This window comes from Malus sylvestris, chromosome 14 (assembly GCF_916048215.2).
Source record: "Malus sylvestris chromosome 14, drMalSylv7.2, whole genome shotgun sequence".
NCBI lineage: Eukaryota > Viridiplantae > Streptophyta > Magnoliopsida > Rosales > Rosaceae > Malus > Malus sylvestris.
In genome coordinates, this window is record NC_062273.1 from 26,770,250 (window position 1) to 26,785,853 (window position 15,604).

The 15,604-nt window shown below is 34.0% G+C and overlaps 1 protein-coding gene and 4 non-coding genes across 5 annotated transcripts; 4 read left to right on the forward strand and 1 right to left on the reverse strand.

The window, feature by feature from the left end:
• Positions 1-7,099: 7,099 nt before the first annotated feature.
• On the forward strand, positions 7,100-7,172 carry LOC126601039 (small nucleolar RNA Z267). The gene has a single exon (XR_007615673.1). It is a non-coding gene; the product is annotated as a small nucleolar RNA Z267 (small nucleolar RNA).
• Positions 7,173-7,351: 179 nt separating this feature from the next.
• Positions 7,352-7,438, forward strand: LOC126601040 (small nucleolar RNA R44/J54/Z268 family). Its single transcript, XR_007615674.1, has one exon. It is a non-coding gene; the product is annotated as a small nucleolar RNA R44/J54/Z268 family (small nucleolar RNA).
• A 292-nt stretch (positions 7,439-7,730) lies between these two features.
• Positions 7,731-7,816, forward strand: LOC126601041 (small nucleolar RNA R44/J54/Z268 family). Its single transcript, XR_007615675.1, has one exon. It is a non-coding gene; the product is annotated as a small nucleolar RNA R44/J54/Z268 family (small nucleolar RNA).
• Positions 7,817-7,828: 12 nt separating this feature from the next.
• On the forward strand, positions 7,829-7,911 carry LOC126601046 (small nucleolar RNA snoR122). The gene has a single exon (XR_007615678.1). It is a non-coding gene; the product is annotated as a small nucleolar RNA snoR122 (small nucleolar RNA).
• A 4,656-nt stretch (positions 7,912-12,567) lies between these two features.
• Positions 12,568-14,286, reverse strand: LOC126598929 (thioredoxin-like 1-2, chloroplastic). The gene is made up of 4 exons (XM_050265315.1): positions 13,737-14,286; positions 13,434-13,616; positions 13,119-13,283; positions 12,568-13,013 (listed from the first exon to the last, which is right to left on the reverse strand). The coding sequence occupies exons 1-4, from the start codon at positions 13,986-13,988 to the stop codon at positions 12,762-12,764; spliced, it is 852 nt and encodes a 283-aa protein (XP_050121272.1). The 5' UTR covers positions 13,989-14,286; the 3' UTR covers positions 12,568-12,761.
• Between the last annotated feature and the right edge of the window lie 1,318 nt (positions 14,287-15,604).

A 15,604-nucleotide genomic window follows, 5' to 3' on the forward strand; every position in this document is an offset into this window, starting at 1 on the left:
GGTTTGACAAATTGGTTATAGACGCTTGGAGAGCACATGGATGATGAGAAAATGATTCTTTATCTTTCTATTTTTCTTATTTATAACGTGGATGATGAAATGTTCGTAATGTTGATGAGCATGGCTCATCAGGCTGTTACATTACGATCGATCATAGAACAGAGGGAGCTGATGAGGGAGAGGGAGAGGGAGAGGAGAGTAGGACCATCTGATGAGAAAGCACACCAACAACTCAATCCCATTTATTATATTTCATTAATTTTGTTGCCAACCAATTCTGCAAAAGCTGCGAACACACCCGTCTCTCAAAGTTGCATGCATGTGCAGTTTCGTGATTAAATTGAAAATTGCAATCATAAGGATGCATGCACGTAGCATGCATATCCGCTGTACATGTATATAAAGAAATGGTTTATACATAATACATAAATAGAAGGTGTATATGTGCGTGTGTGTGTATGTATAGATTTGACGTAAAAGTTGTATATGTACAAGCTATAATTCTAATTTAAATTGGGTAATATTAAGGAAACTAAATTTTGTAAACTAAATGCTATGATTATCGATGATTGAATTATTACTTAAGTGTTATTTCCTATTGATGACAACATCATTTAATTAACAAATTTATTTTAAAATTTTAATTTACCTAACATTACCCTTCTAATTAAATTTTACTAAGAAGGTGGGAGAATTCAAATACAAGTGTAGTGGATTAATAAAAAAAACTTTAATTATTTCCGCAATTGACCACATCCCTGAAAAGATGGATATGTATAATTGCGGTTAAGACATGAAGGAGTCATGCACGAACTCCGATAACATGCATGATTCAGTTGGTGTGATGAACGTATAGTATGTATTCCTATCTTATCTTCTGATTCATTACAACTAACATCAACTTGTATACCGTGAAAATAGACCTGAAGAAAATCTATTCATGTAGTCAACAATACTCCATTGGTATTTTTTTTTATAAGCGATAAGAGTGGTATTTCATTCAACATCATAAATAAATACAGACAGTACGAATTGGGTTTATAATTTTAGTGACCAAAAAATTGATATGAAGTGAATTTGCACAATTAAGTAAACCCCAATACAGCTACCACAAAACCTAAAAAAAAAAAAAAAAAAAGCCAAAAAACCACCAACACACTAGCACCGCGCACCAAATTTGAGCGTGTGAGGCATAGAAAACACCATATCGATCGAACAGAGTATCAACGCCATGAAAACAAGCTAACGAAAGTGGAACCAACTCACCAGCATACACAGCTTAGCAAGTGTTAGATCTTATCATAAAATGTCTCAATGTTATTAGCAGTGGTACCATTTATTTTTATAAATAGTAATAATTTATGTGAAATTTCCAATGTGGATTTGCATTCTTCGACAAAACAAGAGAAAGAGAGTTGAAAGTGAGATATTGTTGTGGAATTGGGCCACATGTTAGCTAGATTAGCCAGCTAGCTTAGCTCTCGGGGAAGGATTTGGATCCTCTCCTGAGTTGGGGTCTGAATCCTCCTAACCCAATAACACAAGTCGTTAGATTTTGATCCAATAGAGACTTTTCTAAGAATTATAATAATTATAGTCGTTTGATTAAAATCCAACGGCTCGTGTTATATGGTCAGGAAGATTCGAGCCCCCTGCTGAGGAGAGGATCCAAATCCCTCGGGAAAGCAACGTGAAGGGTTATAACTTATAATAAGGGATCGAACACGTACGTACCGCACTAGTTTGGCTCCATTTTTAGATCATACAGTCGTCATTTTTTAACTGCACACGTAGCTTTATAATTAGGGTTTGTCGTTTTCTCTTCTGTAATTTCCTTATCCTTCACGGATTCTTTCTTCAGAACTAAAATCTACTGACCGTCTAGTCGAGTCCTAAATCTGGAAAACAACCAAGAAGCCACCAACACTACTTTACAAATCTATCATGCAAATTGACCCATGCATACGTGTGAATGAATCATGCAAAGCCACTTTTCAAGCGTCTTTCTCTACCTCCCTTGATATTTTTGAGTAAATTACAACCGCACCGTCTGATTTTTGTTTGATTTTCCTTCAAGTTTGTGATCAAATATAAGATTAATAATCTGGATTTTTAACTGGATATTCGTTTCACATCATAACCTGTAGTTTAATTTCACAGTCTGGCGGGAGTTGTTATGCATAAAACAGCAAAACATATATTTTAGTCACACGCTCTGCTACTATTTTTCAAGGGATGTGCCGAAGTGCAGTCCCTGGATAAGTTAGAATTAATGAACAAAATCTGAAATCCTGCCGTACGTTCAGATTGTAGAGGAGAAAAACCGAGTACGAGAACAATAAGTCAATATAAATGGCACAGCAGAGATGGAAAGGGAAATATATAACAGAATAATATTGCCCAGAAATGTCAGAAAAATCGTAAATAAGTAACTGAATTTATATATATGTGGCGAAACGGAATTAACAAGATAACAAGATTATTGTTTGCCAGTTGCAAGATATTTTATAGCTTGTCAAATTTTCTAATAAATTATAGCCCTCTAGCAAATAAATCCTGCTTCTCTCTCAATATGCTGTGAATGCTATCGACTCACTGGAATTTTTTAGTAACCAGTAATAAGAAGGTTATTTAGACAAAAAAGAAAAGAAAAGATAGTTATTAATCCGCATATATAAAAGCAATTTCAGCAAACCTGGACATGAAGTTGGCTAGAATATTGTGCTTTCTTTTCAGCACTCAAGTTTGAATTACTCTTCTCATAGTTTAGAGTAAACCATTCTAAATGAATAAAAATAAAGAAAGAAGATTCAAATCCAAGGTTTGTTTGTTTGTTTGTTTATTTTTTTTATTTTTTTTATTTTACAAATGATAAATTATTAGTTGTTAGAATGGATAGATCTGCATTAGAGTGCATTTGTTTGATTGTTTTCAGCCATTGCAATAAAGTGTTATTTGCCAAATCCAATGTATTTGGTGCAAATAAATAAATCATACGAAATTAATATTTTATATAATATAGGAATTAACTTTAGGTAAAAGAAGTAAGGAAAAAGGGACGAGGATTATCTGCCCTCCCACTTCCGGTGCCCTCCCGTGCCCTCTTGTTTTGTGTGGTCACGGTTAAGTCACGTCAATATTTTATATTGTTTTTTTTATAGAGATAATAAGACAAAAATAAATAGTAATATAAAATGTTGACGTGGCTTAACAAACAGAAGGGCATGGGAGGGCACTGGAAGTGGAAGGACATACAATCTTTGTCTAGAAAAAAGATGCTAACCAACCAAATCCAATGTATTTGATCATACAATATTTGCTCTTTTTAATAAAGAAGACAAAAAAAATGTGGACTGTCCTATAGCGCAGGCAAGATGTCAAGATTACATGAAGATTTTATTACAATAAGTTGTCGACGGTTATCTATGTTGACCTAACTAAGTAGCTAAGATAATATAACCCAAGGAGACATTACTTTTCAGAGGCATGCATGATTGAACATTGATTTGAACTTTGAAGTTTGGAGCACGATGCTTATTTTATGATTACGATTACAAGAGGACAGTGCCATGATCGACGTGGTAATTAAATCGAGTGGTTGTGTCCTTTGCTATTAAGTTCATGAACTTTACTATACGAAAACAAATTAATGTCCAAAAACTTGAAACCTTGTTGGCAATACAGTTCGAGAATCCCACGTTGTAAGTTGTGATCTGAAGAATGATACGATGTTTCAATGTTAATATCGTACTCGTTATAATTTAGTGATGTTCTTGTGACTTGGGGGAAGGTTTCATATACAACTTACTTAGGTAACGAGTTTCATACCTAATTATGGTTGGTTAATCATGTGATTCAGTTTAATTTCTTTTTGTATTATTGGAAATTGGTCCCTAACATTATACTTTCAGATAATGCTTGCATGCATTGCTTCTTTTGGGGAGATGAGCTCATTTCTCACTAGCAAATAACGCATCTTCATCGTAAAAATTTTATAGTCGGAACCATTCAATCTTTTATCTTCATTTGGAGATTATCATTACAAAAAATCATTCGAAGTGGAAATCGTTTAGTCATTTAAATATATCAAATAAATCAACAGTTCATTATGGATATGCTACTTGGTACTTACACCATTGATTTATTTTGATACATTTGGATAACTTAACGATCTCCGATTCAAATGATTTTTTATGAAGTTGATCTTCAACTGAAGATTAAGAGATTGAATAGTTCGATTATAAAATTCTAACAATAAAAATACATCGTTTGCAAGTAAGAGAATGAGCTCATACATAATACATAAAGAAGAGATTCAAGTATTATCCTATACTTTATGCCTACATCAGTAACTATTTGTGATAAACATCCAAAGTTTAAACAAACGGCCGGAATTCATGGAGAAAACGGGCAAGAGGCGTGAAAGAATGTTCTTCCTTGAGAGCATACATATGGAAAGTAAATTAAGTTTGTCAAAATCATGAACCCACGATTAAAGAGAATCAATCAACTTCAAAGTGGAGACATCTTTTTCATCTTTTCGGCTCCTTTTTTATCTTGCTAATGATAAAGTAGCTTTGGTGGGAAGAGATACCAATTAGCCAGATAGGTAAGCTCACGGTGCATGTTTTGGGACTTACATTACAATATCGCACGGAATATATTCTTAAATTTAGATAAGTACAACTCATTGCAGTTGTAAAAACATGCTTTCTTTCTTAACAATACAATATAAAAAGTTTTAATAGGCACTAGGCGCTAGTCGGACAGCAGAAAAGGGTCTAGCGCCTACGAGTCTAGACAGGGCCTAGCCAATTTTTTAATTTTAATTAAATTTATTATATAATATATAAATAAATGTTTACTTGTACTTAAAAAAATACATAATATATTGGGGTACATAAACTGCAAAACAAAATGATAAATAAATTATAAAGTACTAAAACATATTTAAAACATGAAGAACAAACATATAATGAGTATTCATCTAAGTCTCTTATAATTTTTTGAAAAAATAAAATGCAAAATGGAAGTTATCTATTTTCTGTCTAAGTGAGATTGCGACCCAAACAGTCTAGGCGGTATAGGCGGGCGCGCAGGCAGGTCTATGCGCCCTTTATTGGTTTTTAAACGCCTAGGAATTAATGGTAGCCGTAATCAGCCACGTAGTGCATAAGGGGGCCTAGGTAGTGCTGGGCGGGAACTTTTAGAACTCCTTATACAAAAAATATATATACTAATCAAAGATGTCTTATCCCCACTTCCTTGGTAAGGAAGTTTTTCTCCTAAAAATCAAGATGAAGGTAGTACACTACTTTGGCTGTCCACTCTATTAACAGAAATGTAGAAAGAGCATGTATCGAAGAAATGCAGAGAGAGAGAGAGAAAGTGATTGATTACATTGATACTGAATTAATTTTTACAACTATGAGAATACAGTTTATATAGCCATCATGACTAGCTTGCAGCCTAAGCTATTTAACTAACTAATTCGATAACAACTATAACAACGCAGCCACATTCTTAACTGTCTAACAACTATTGTTGAGCTGGAATGATATATTCAACACAATCTTCCTCATATTTTTTTCAAGGCATTTTGTTAAAAAAATTGCACTCATTATAGACTTGTAGTCATGCTCAAGGAGAATATCAAATAAACATAAATTTTTTCATGTGTGCAATAGTAGTGGGCCAATTGCATACACTAGCTGCTGTCTGGACACTGTATAGAGAGATTGCAACATTTCATGAATCATATAGATCATTGAGGCGCTATTTTTGAGAACCAGACTAAATCTTTATCTACTTATTTTTGCATTTCCCTTCACAATTTTGATATTCTTAGTTAACTTCTATGAATGCTCAAGCTTCCAATCTTGCTCGTTTGTTTTATGCACTTTGGTTTGCATTTCAGTTGTTGTTTCATATGTATTATATATCTAACCTTATCACAATGTCAAAATCAATGTTTACTACTCACTTACCCCAAAGTGTAACCAGTAAACTATTACGACTTATGATGCAACAGGATTTGCATCAGGATTATTGTTCATGAGATTTGAATTTAGAATCTTCTCCAACAAGATAAAACTAGATGCCGCTAGAGGAAACGGTCCCGTGAAGCTAAAACTGGACTTCAATCATTGATTTTTTATACTTTTTTTTCCCTTTTTAATTGTACACTAACTTCAACTCCAAATTGACAAGGCCGCTAATTATGCAGATTAAACTAAGAAGAACCCACAGGGCACAAAGGTGATGTAGACCAAGTTCATTGATTCCAAATTCAACGACAATACAAGATTCAAATTTAAGTTTTTTGAATACTCTTAAAGGGTGTTGTTATCTGTACTCTTTTTTACCTTCTACACACACCATGTTAATTTTTTTCATTTGTTTTTCTTAATTCATTTAGTTTGACGGTCGAAAATTGAGAGGGATAAAACCTAAGAGTTAAAGCCTAACATCTAGTAAGCACAGCCTCTCCTTTATTAGAAGATGTTTGACTGTCACTTGTTCCATTCTGAACAGAAGGACTCTAAACTCCAAAACCCTAAAACCCTTAAAAAATAAAAAAATTAAAAAAAATTAAAAAATTAAAAACCCCATCTCCTACCCAACCAAAGTATGGGCTGATTCTTGACCTTGGATAACAACTTTGGCGGCCCCATTGGATTATTGGGCCCTATTGTATTATTTTGGGTTACCAGGTTTGAAAAGGTCCATTTGTACTAGGCTACGTTTGGGCTTTTTAGCCCACTTATAGTTGACACATCTCTATGTCACAAATCAACGGTCCTGATCAAAGTGCGTCCTTTCTGCCTGCAAAACCCTCTATATATTCACACACTCAGTCAAAACCCTAGCTTCCAACCCTCTCTAGCCTCTTCCTCTAAGCCCTCCCTCCGCGTCTCCGCCCTATCTCAACTGGGTTTTTGTTCTGTCAAACGGTAGATTTTAGTAGATTATGCAAGCACTCAACATCTTTCCACACGATGGTAAAGGGCCATTTGCATCTCAACTGGGTTTTTGAGTCTGAAATTCGTAGTCAAATCCCAGGTTTTACTTTGGTCTTTGAACTGTTTCCTTTTGTATGCCCATGCCTATGATGGCGTTAAATATACTTTGAGAGTAAATTCCATGAAACAAATTTACATCTGAGGCATGAGGTTCTACAGTTCTTTATCAATTTTACTGCTGTTTTTTTTTTTTGGCTGAAATTACTAGTCTTTACCTAGTTACGATTGAAAGTTTTGAAATTTATGCTTAATTCTCACTTAATGATTCATAATTTCCAAGAAAGTTTAGTTTTTAAGGTAATTGGAAGAAAAAAATTGTGGTATTTGGAGTTGCAAGTGATGATAAAACAGACAGGGACATCTGCACTCCATTGGAGATTGATGACTAGTCTAAATGGGAATCTCTCTGATGCATTTTAATCTTTTTTTTTTTGAAACTTTGACGAAATGCTCTTGATTTATTTTAATGAAAAACTAACATTTTTTACATTAAAAATTTAATTATAATACTATTCATTTTATTCATCGTTAAAATTCAAAGTTTTCAAGCATTTTTCATTATTATTTTTTATTTACTGCCATTGATTTGAGTAATAAGCATGATTGTGTCCCTCGATCTCTATAAATTTTTATGCGTACCGGAAACACGAGCCGCGTAGTTTCTGAATCATTGTGTAATTGCATTTGATGTGTTTTATGATGGAGTGTTGTGCAAGTGACGATAAAACAGACAGGGACATCAGAACTCCTTCCGGAGGATGGTGAATTGTCGATGGGAATCTGTCTGATGCGCTTAGTTAATGTCTTGCCAATGGTGCATTTCGAATGCACGTATTATCAGATATAGATAATGATGATATAAGCTAATATTGCCACTACCTCTGAGGCAAAATCTTTTACTGCTTTCTTTGCTTGAATTCTGTCGTTCGGAAGTGTTTCTTTGCATAACGGTATTCTGTTCTTCTACCTTATACGGGGAAGATGATTTGAATGTATGTTTACAAAGTTTGAATGTCATTATCTTTTAGTGTATGAATTTGTTTTCGAAAGCCTTATGATTGAACAAAAGAACGGAGATTTGAAGGGTTGCTTTTGCGGAAGCTCGACATTGTGTCGGGCTCCAAAAGCACCTTATGAAATAATCGTTCACGCTGGATAGTATATGAAGGCTTTCTCACAAATTCTACATCTTGTCTGCCTTCTTTGCTCGTCAGTAATCTCGTCGTGGCCATTTTGTTTCTTGTGATCTCTTAATCGAAAGTTTTTGTCATTCCTTTTCCCAAATTAGTCCTTGTTCGATCTGTTGTTGGGAAGTAAGTCGATAAAAGTTCTCAATTACGTGAATTTCTTAGTACACTCATCTTATATTGATTCAGAGTGATGCTATTCTCGTCCAGTTATCTTATTTTTTCAAATGGCGGGAAAAATAAGACAAGTGGGTAGTCATAACAACTCTCTTGTTTATAATGGTTTGAGACATGTGATATAGCGAATGAGTGGAATTAGATGAAATGACACTTTAGAGGGTTTTTTTATTAACTTCTCACATGTTGAATATACTCTACATAAAAATGTAATACTAAATAACTTGTAACTCAAATATAAAATGACTATTCGAGCCCTCATAGCTACTCTTACTCTCCATTGTAGAACAAAATCCTAAAAACATAAACGCATTGATGAAAAATTATCTTTTGGTGAACGGAATAATAAATCGAGTTTTGCTCTTCGTTCATTTGTTGGTTTTCACATTCAATAAATTATTTAAATAATGGAATTTAAAATTGAAGTTTCTCCAAAGCCTTGCTCTAATTGGAATCTAAGAAATAGGAAGAAAACGGGAGAATGTTGTAAAATTTTAAGATGTAATTAAATGTAATATTCTTGTAGCTGTTTGATGATGAAGAAATTCAAAGTTTCTTGGATGGTTGGAATTGACATGGCCGTATAAGAACAGTTCCTACTATTTGTCCATCAGGCGTCTTAGAATCCAACGTGCTTGTTTAAAAAAATTTAATGGATGTTTATAAATCAAATGATAAGATGGAGATTTTATATAACAACTTAATTCATTTTTCTCGTCTTTAAAATGTTGATTATTCTTTTGTTTGAAAGAGGTGAAGAGTTTGATGTGTGATTAATTAGTTGATGATTATGGGGTGTATGAGATGTGAGGTGTAAGGGTAGTATTGGGAAATACATGGGGTGTGTTAAGAAAAATTTTAATTTAAAAAGTAAATGTGATGTATTAAGTACGTGGGGTGTAATCAACAAAATGTGGGTTGTTAATAAAACAACATCTATTATATTGTTGTTTTTATTGCAGAGTAGATCTTTAAAAATCGATATGAAATTAGACGGTTTGAATTACCAGGTAATGTTACAATGCCCAATTTACAACGCCCACAATGTAACAAAGGAAAATTTTATCCAAGCCCGATAATTCTCTTTCCGAAGCCAACTCAAAAACGTTGGAAAAAAAGAAGAAGAAAAGAAACCAACTAAAAAACTTTGTTCTACAAACCTACCATGTTACCCTCAAATGCAAAAGTTACAAACTTGACAAAAACAATAACACAAACACATAAACCACCTACCGTAACAGCAATCGGACTTGGTTCCAGTCGTCATTCCCAAACATGTTGTCGTCGACGTTCAATTTATCGTGCCCAATTGCATGGGGCTGGATTTTTGTATAACTACTATTTTCTTAAACCTTCATGACCTAATTAAAAAAAAAACCAGCAAATTGTAGCTCAAAATACCGGTGCAACCTTGCAATTCTTTTTTTATTTTTTGATAAAAAGGAGACCACCTGGTAACAGCACCATAGCAGTCCACATTTTCAAGGGCTAGGAAGACTAACACAGACGTTTCAACCTCCTATGGCCATAACTACCCCTATATTTCTCCAACAAACCCAACCTAGATCAGGCAACACGTTCTCCCGATGTCGTCAAAGACCACAACCCCCCTATCTTTTTACTGTTCTTCTCCACCTTCATGCCAATTGTGGCTCTCACAGCCATTTCGACCAACCATTCGCCAGTTGATAATATCTCTCTACACCCCTTTTTTTGGGGTATAATTGAACAAAGTCTAACGAATGTAGAAATAAATTTACTGGGTTCAAATAAAATTTTCCATTACTAGATTATCAAAATGTTCACAACTCACATCTTATCCAATTATTTATCCAAATCTTCGAGAAAATAAAAATAAAAATAAAAAATTGTATCCACTAACATGGAAGTGGAAAATAAAAACTGCACATTGCTCTGGATTTGCATGGATTCTGCACGTTTTTTTATCAAATATATAGCCAACAAAGGGATGCTGGTTCATCCTCACTTGCCCATACTTTTTTTCCATTATTTTCCTCCCTGGGACCCACGCTGAGTAGGATTCTGGGCCCATCCACGTCAGTTCCACGTTAGTTGACCAATCAAAACTAGTTGGCCTCCTTTTTGCTTATTTATTTTTTTGTTTAAAATCATTTTCCAGGATGTGTAGGGCACATATGTGTTCATTGCTTAGCCTTAACTTTGAATAAGTACGTAATGAACATTTTGTTGAACTACTTGTAATCAAATTGAATCAATTTTTTTTTTCCACTTTTTAGAGCATCTCCAATAAAAGGACGCAAATTTAAGATGCATAAATTACGTTTACATCTCACTTTACGTTTTTGAGATACATAAATATGAATTTGTTTTAAAACTCATTGAGTAATGAGTTTCATCTATTTTTGGCAATGTTCATATGAGAACCGACTTAATGTATTTGGTTTAGGAGAAATTCATGTCATAGATGCCCAAGTAGTGATATTTTAAGGCTGGTACTATCCACACACTCATTTTTACTTCTTGCAAACTTTTTGTGAATTTTTATTCTTTAATCTTCTTCAATTCATTTGATCACGAGAGATAAAAATGGGTGTTTCGATAGCACCACCCTATTTTATAGCCTATCACTGTTGAGTTTCATCACTTAATTGACTTAGAACACTGTGGTTATGGTGTTATGAGTGCATATAAGTTCTTCTCGGATCATATTAATAGAGAAGTTTTTTAATGTGTTGAAAACACAACTTGATACACCAAATGTTATAATAAAAGTAGTTAGAGACTTGAAAAAAAAATTCTAACATTTTGTATAATAACAATTAATATACCAAATTGTATTTACGTCACATTAAAAAATCTCTCCTATTAATATGACCTACCTTATTTTACACCCCACACTTGGCGCACCACACGCCACCAAATAAATGGGCCATTAAAAAAGTGGATGATGTTTTCATGTGAAACGTTTATTAAGGAGGCAGATTGTCTGCCCTGTTTGGATGTCCTTCACATTTCTTTTTATTTGTGCTGTCACAGTTAAGGCACGTCAATATTTTATATTCTTATTACTTTTTATCTTATTATCTTTATAAAAAATTAATATAAAATATTAACGTAGTTTAATCGTGACTGTATAAAATATAAAAGGATTAAAAGGACATCCAGGAGGGCAGACAATCTGCCTCCGTTTGTTAAACCCACATAACTTTTTGGGGAACTGGATGTTGAAAACAATACAAAGTTTGGCTCTCCAACTGCCACATTGATTCCAAAACGACGGACAAAATCCCAAAAAGTCCAAATATATCCCATGATTCCCTCCTTCTCTAACAAAAGCCAAATCATAATCCAAATCCAAGATGCAAAGCCAACAAAGTTTGGCCGGTTTCCAACACCATTGTTTTATACTTTCATTGTCAAAATTCAAGGGCGGCCACAAATTGATTAAAAAAAAAAAAATTCCACATAAAGTTACACCTGTGTGGCCTAAATTTAAAGAGGGGAGACGGGAAAATTGACAGAGATAGACTGGCACGAAGAATTACAATCTTATTTGGAAGTGTTTTTAAAATGATTAAAAGCGTTTTAGATGACTGGTGTTTTTTGCTTCTTACAGAAAACACTTCAAGTGCTTTTGAAATCTAAACGCGTTTTTTCTCTAAAAAAACGCTTTTAGTTATCTTAAAGCACTTCTAAATGAACTTTACGTGTGTAATATTCCATGTGCCTTGTGATTTTATTTATAATTTATACTAGTAACGGATAGAGAACTTGCTCTCCAAAAATCTTCATTGTCCCATAGAATTCCGATTTACCCTCTTAACGTTCAATTTGGTTGTGATTTGCTCTCTTAACATATAATATGGTTATGGACTTATGAGTCTCCGTTAATCTTAAAATACATACCAATTTTTTCGGTTTATATAAGTTTTAATGAAATAAACTTGGAATTTTGCCGGAAAATTTGACAGTAAGAACAAGTTTCAAAAAATTAAAGAGGGAATTGAAAAGTTTCCCCTAGCTGGAATGATTGACAAAATAAGTTTTGGGGCCTGCAAGAAAAGATCGTTGCTAGGACCCTGTCAAGATTGCCATGCACTTTTTGAAATAGTTCAAGAAGTGTGACAAAAAGCACTTCCAAGAAAAGCAGGTTTTGGTTAATGCTAGGGTTTGAATAGATGAAAAATAGGAGAGGCAAATTTGAAGCCAACAAGCTTTAGATCTGATTAAAAATCATTAAACAGATCACAACATCCAATCTAAATAACAGATGTAACCAAACTAGGCAGGGCTCGATGTAAAAAAAGCCAGAGCCACCTGCTTATGGGAAACCCAAAAGCTAAAAGATATGTACAATCACACCATGTAGGAAACTGCCCTCGAGAAGCTGCTTTTAAACTTTCACCATGGAACTTTCTTCCTCTAGTTCTATGCTATGGCCTGCATTGCTCCAAACACCCGAAAAATCTACGCTTTTCGCGAGCAGATCCTCCAATCTTTCTTCCTTCGTGGAAGTCGATGATGTTGTTGATATTTCACCTATTGAAGCTAGCTTTAGTATCTCAGATTCATCCAACCCTTTCGCCGGCCCAAGATTACAACGATCGGACCCGTGTTTCGCCAGTGCATCTTTGAATTTCTTAATCTGTTAAATAAGAATTCTGACTCAGTTGCTTGTTCCACAAACAATCCACTAATTCGTTGCAATTAAAACTCGATAAACAAGATCATGATTGCAGGAAATACTCACAGTTGCATTGGTGCAGCTAAAGCTACACACGCGACCATCTGCGCCTCTATAGAATCTAAAGAATGGCAGCACATGAATGTTGAGAGCATGACACATAGTCTTGTGCTCTTCATAGTTAACTTTGAGGAAAATCGAATTCGGGTTCGATTCAGCCAGCTGACAGATCTGATCAATCAATCAAGTTTCAGATTAAAGCTCTAACAAATAAATCAATCAAGTTGCCATAATTCCGAGGCGGATTAGTGTGCCGTTGGTCCGTCTCTCTGAAATGTATAAATCGGTTGCCAGAACATAAACTAAAAACCAAATATATACCTTGGGATGGAGAGCTCTGCAGCCTCCACAGCCAGGTGAGTAAAAGTCAACTACAACCAATCTGTCCCCAGCATTTTTCAAGGAATCAACAAGTTCTTGAGCAGAATGGATCTCCACCATGTTGGGGTGAAGGGTCTTTTCCCACCACCTCATAGCTCTGCTTATACAGACAGATGCTTGTGCCTGAAAAACCATAAATTCCCAATTAAAAAAAGATCACAAAAAATGCAATGGGAAAACACAACAACCTACAAAAGCCAAAAGCCAAAAGTCAAAAGGGAGAAAGGAGAGGCCTTTACATACGTGCACAGAGAAATTGCTAGGTTTTCTGACCCTACAATTCTCCAAACCCTTGTGATCTGAGAGAGTCATGGGTTTTCCCAAGAAATCAACACTCAATGAAGGAAAAGCTCTTGAATTTGCATCCTTAAATTGTGAGGTACTGAAGGAGGGAGAAACCCTGAATTCCCCTTTGGGGGATTTGGAGCCAACTGCAATTTCATCCAACCCAGAAGAAATGCAGAAACCACTCTGTGATGCAAATGCCTTGGCCATGTCGAATCAAACGCCCTTTTTCCGAGATTTCACAACGAAAACAAGAAAACCCACCAAATCCCACTTGATCCTCTGCCTAAAAAACCACTTTTTCGAATCGAAACGGCCAAAAAATGGATCAAAATTAAATCAAAAGTTCAACAAAACTTGTTCTTTTAAACAAAAAGTTCAAAAGCTTGGAACAAAAAGCTGCCTCCTTTTTAACTAAAAATCTAATTGACAAGAGTTGTGCCGGTTCTTTGAAAACTTGGGCGTGAGAGAGAGAGAGAGAGAGAGAGAGAGGAGGAAGAAGTGGGGTATTTAGAAAAAAAAAACGAAAATGGTTAGGTGGGGTCCTTCTGATATGGATTTTTACTGTTATCCAAAAACTATTTTTTAGGTTAAAATCTGGGATTCTTATCCAAAAAATTTATTTCTATTTTTATTATTTTTTGGATAAATGACACTGAATTATAGCTGTGTCTTGATTATATATGGGATTATATATGTTGTATTTTTGGATATTGTTTTCGGACTTTAGTTGGCAAGTTTTTAAACAATTGCTATATTTCAGGAAAATGTTTGGCAGTCAAAACTTCCAGTTTTGTGTAAATATTAATTGGGATATTTAAAAAATTATGAAAGCGGATAAATTTGGCAGCTGATAGCCAGATTGCGTCTGCGTCATCAAAATTTAGATAAGATGATTATCTTTTAATCTCTCTTTTTACTTGCTCGAGTAAAATTGTTTCTTAGTTTTTGACTTTTTCTTTATGGTGAATGCTATTTTGGGTAGTAAAATCTTTACCTTTGTGAAATTCGTACTATTTTCTGATAAAAAAAGTTCAATTTTTTATCAAGAGATGCGTATCGTCAAATTCTTATTTTTATAGATAAATTATCTTTCTTGAATGATTTTATTTAAGAGAATTTTAATGAAAAGTTTCCGATACTGTTTATTTTAACCAAAAATCATATTTTTACACTAAAAAGTTAATTATTTTACCCTTTATTTTGTCATTATCATTAAAACTCAAAAATTTCAAATCATTTTCATTAGTTTTCATTTTATTTAATTATTGCAGGAACGTGATTTGCTTAGCCGTTATCACACGCTATAGTAACAAGACAAATATTTTAACATGTGAAATGTTTTGTATCAAATTTCAATAATCATCGTGTGTGATGTATCATACAATATAGTGTACGTTGCTATTATGGTTAGTAAAAATCATTTTCTTTGCGAAATTCTTACTATTTTCTAATAAAAAAAGTCAAGAGATGCATATCATCAAATTCTTCTTTTTATAGATTTTATAGATAAATTATCATTCTTTCATATTTTTATGTAATTCCTCATAATTTAATTTTCCACCTATTACATAAACGCGGTTTGCTTAGCAGTTATCACACTTTATAACCATTGTAGCTAGTAGTCAATAAATATTTTAACACGCGAAATGCTTTGTAATCGGTGTCCCTTAACCACCAGTTGTTAGTTTAATAGTATCTTAAAAAATATTCCAAGTTCAAACTTTCACCTTGTTGGTCGGCCAAAAAAAAAAAAACTCTTGAAATTCAAGCTAGGAAAATTCGTGCGAAGCTAATTTTAAAATTCATTAGAGGTAATTTTAGAT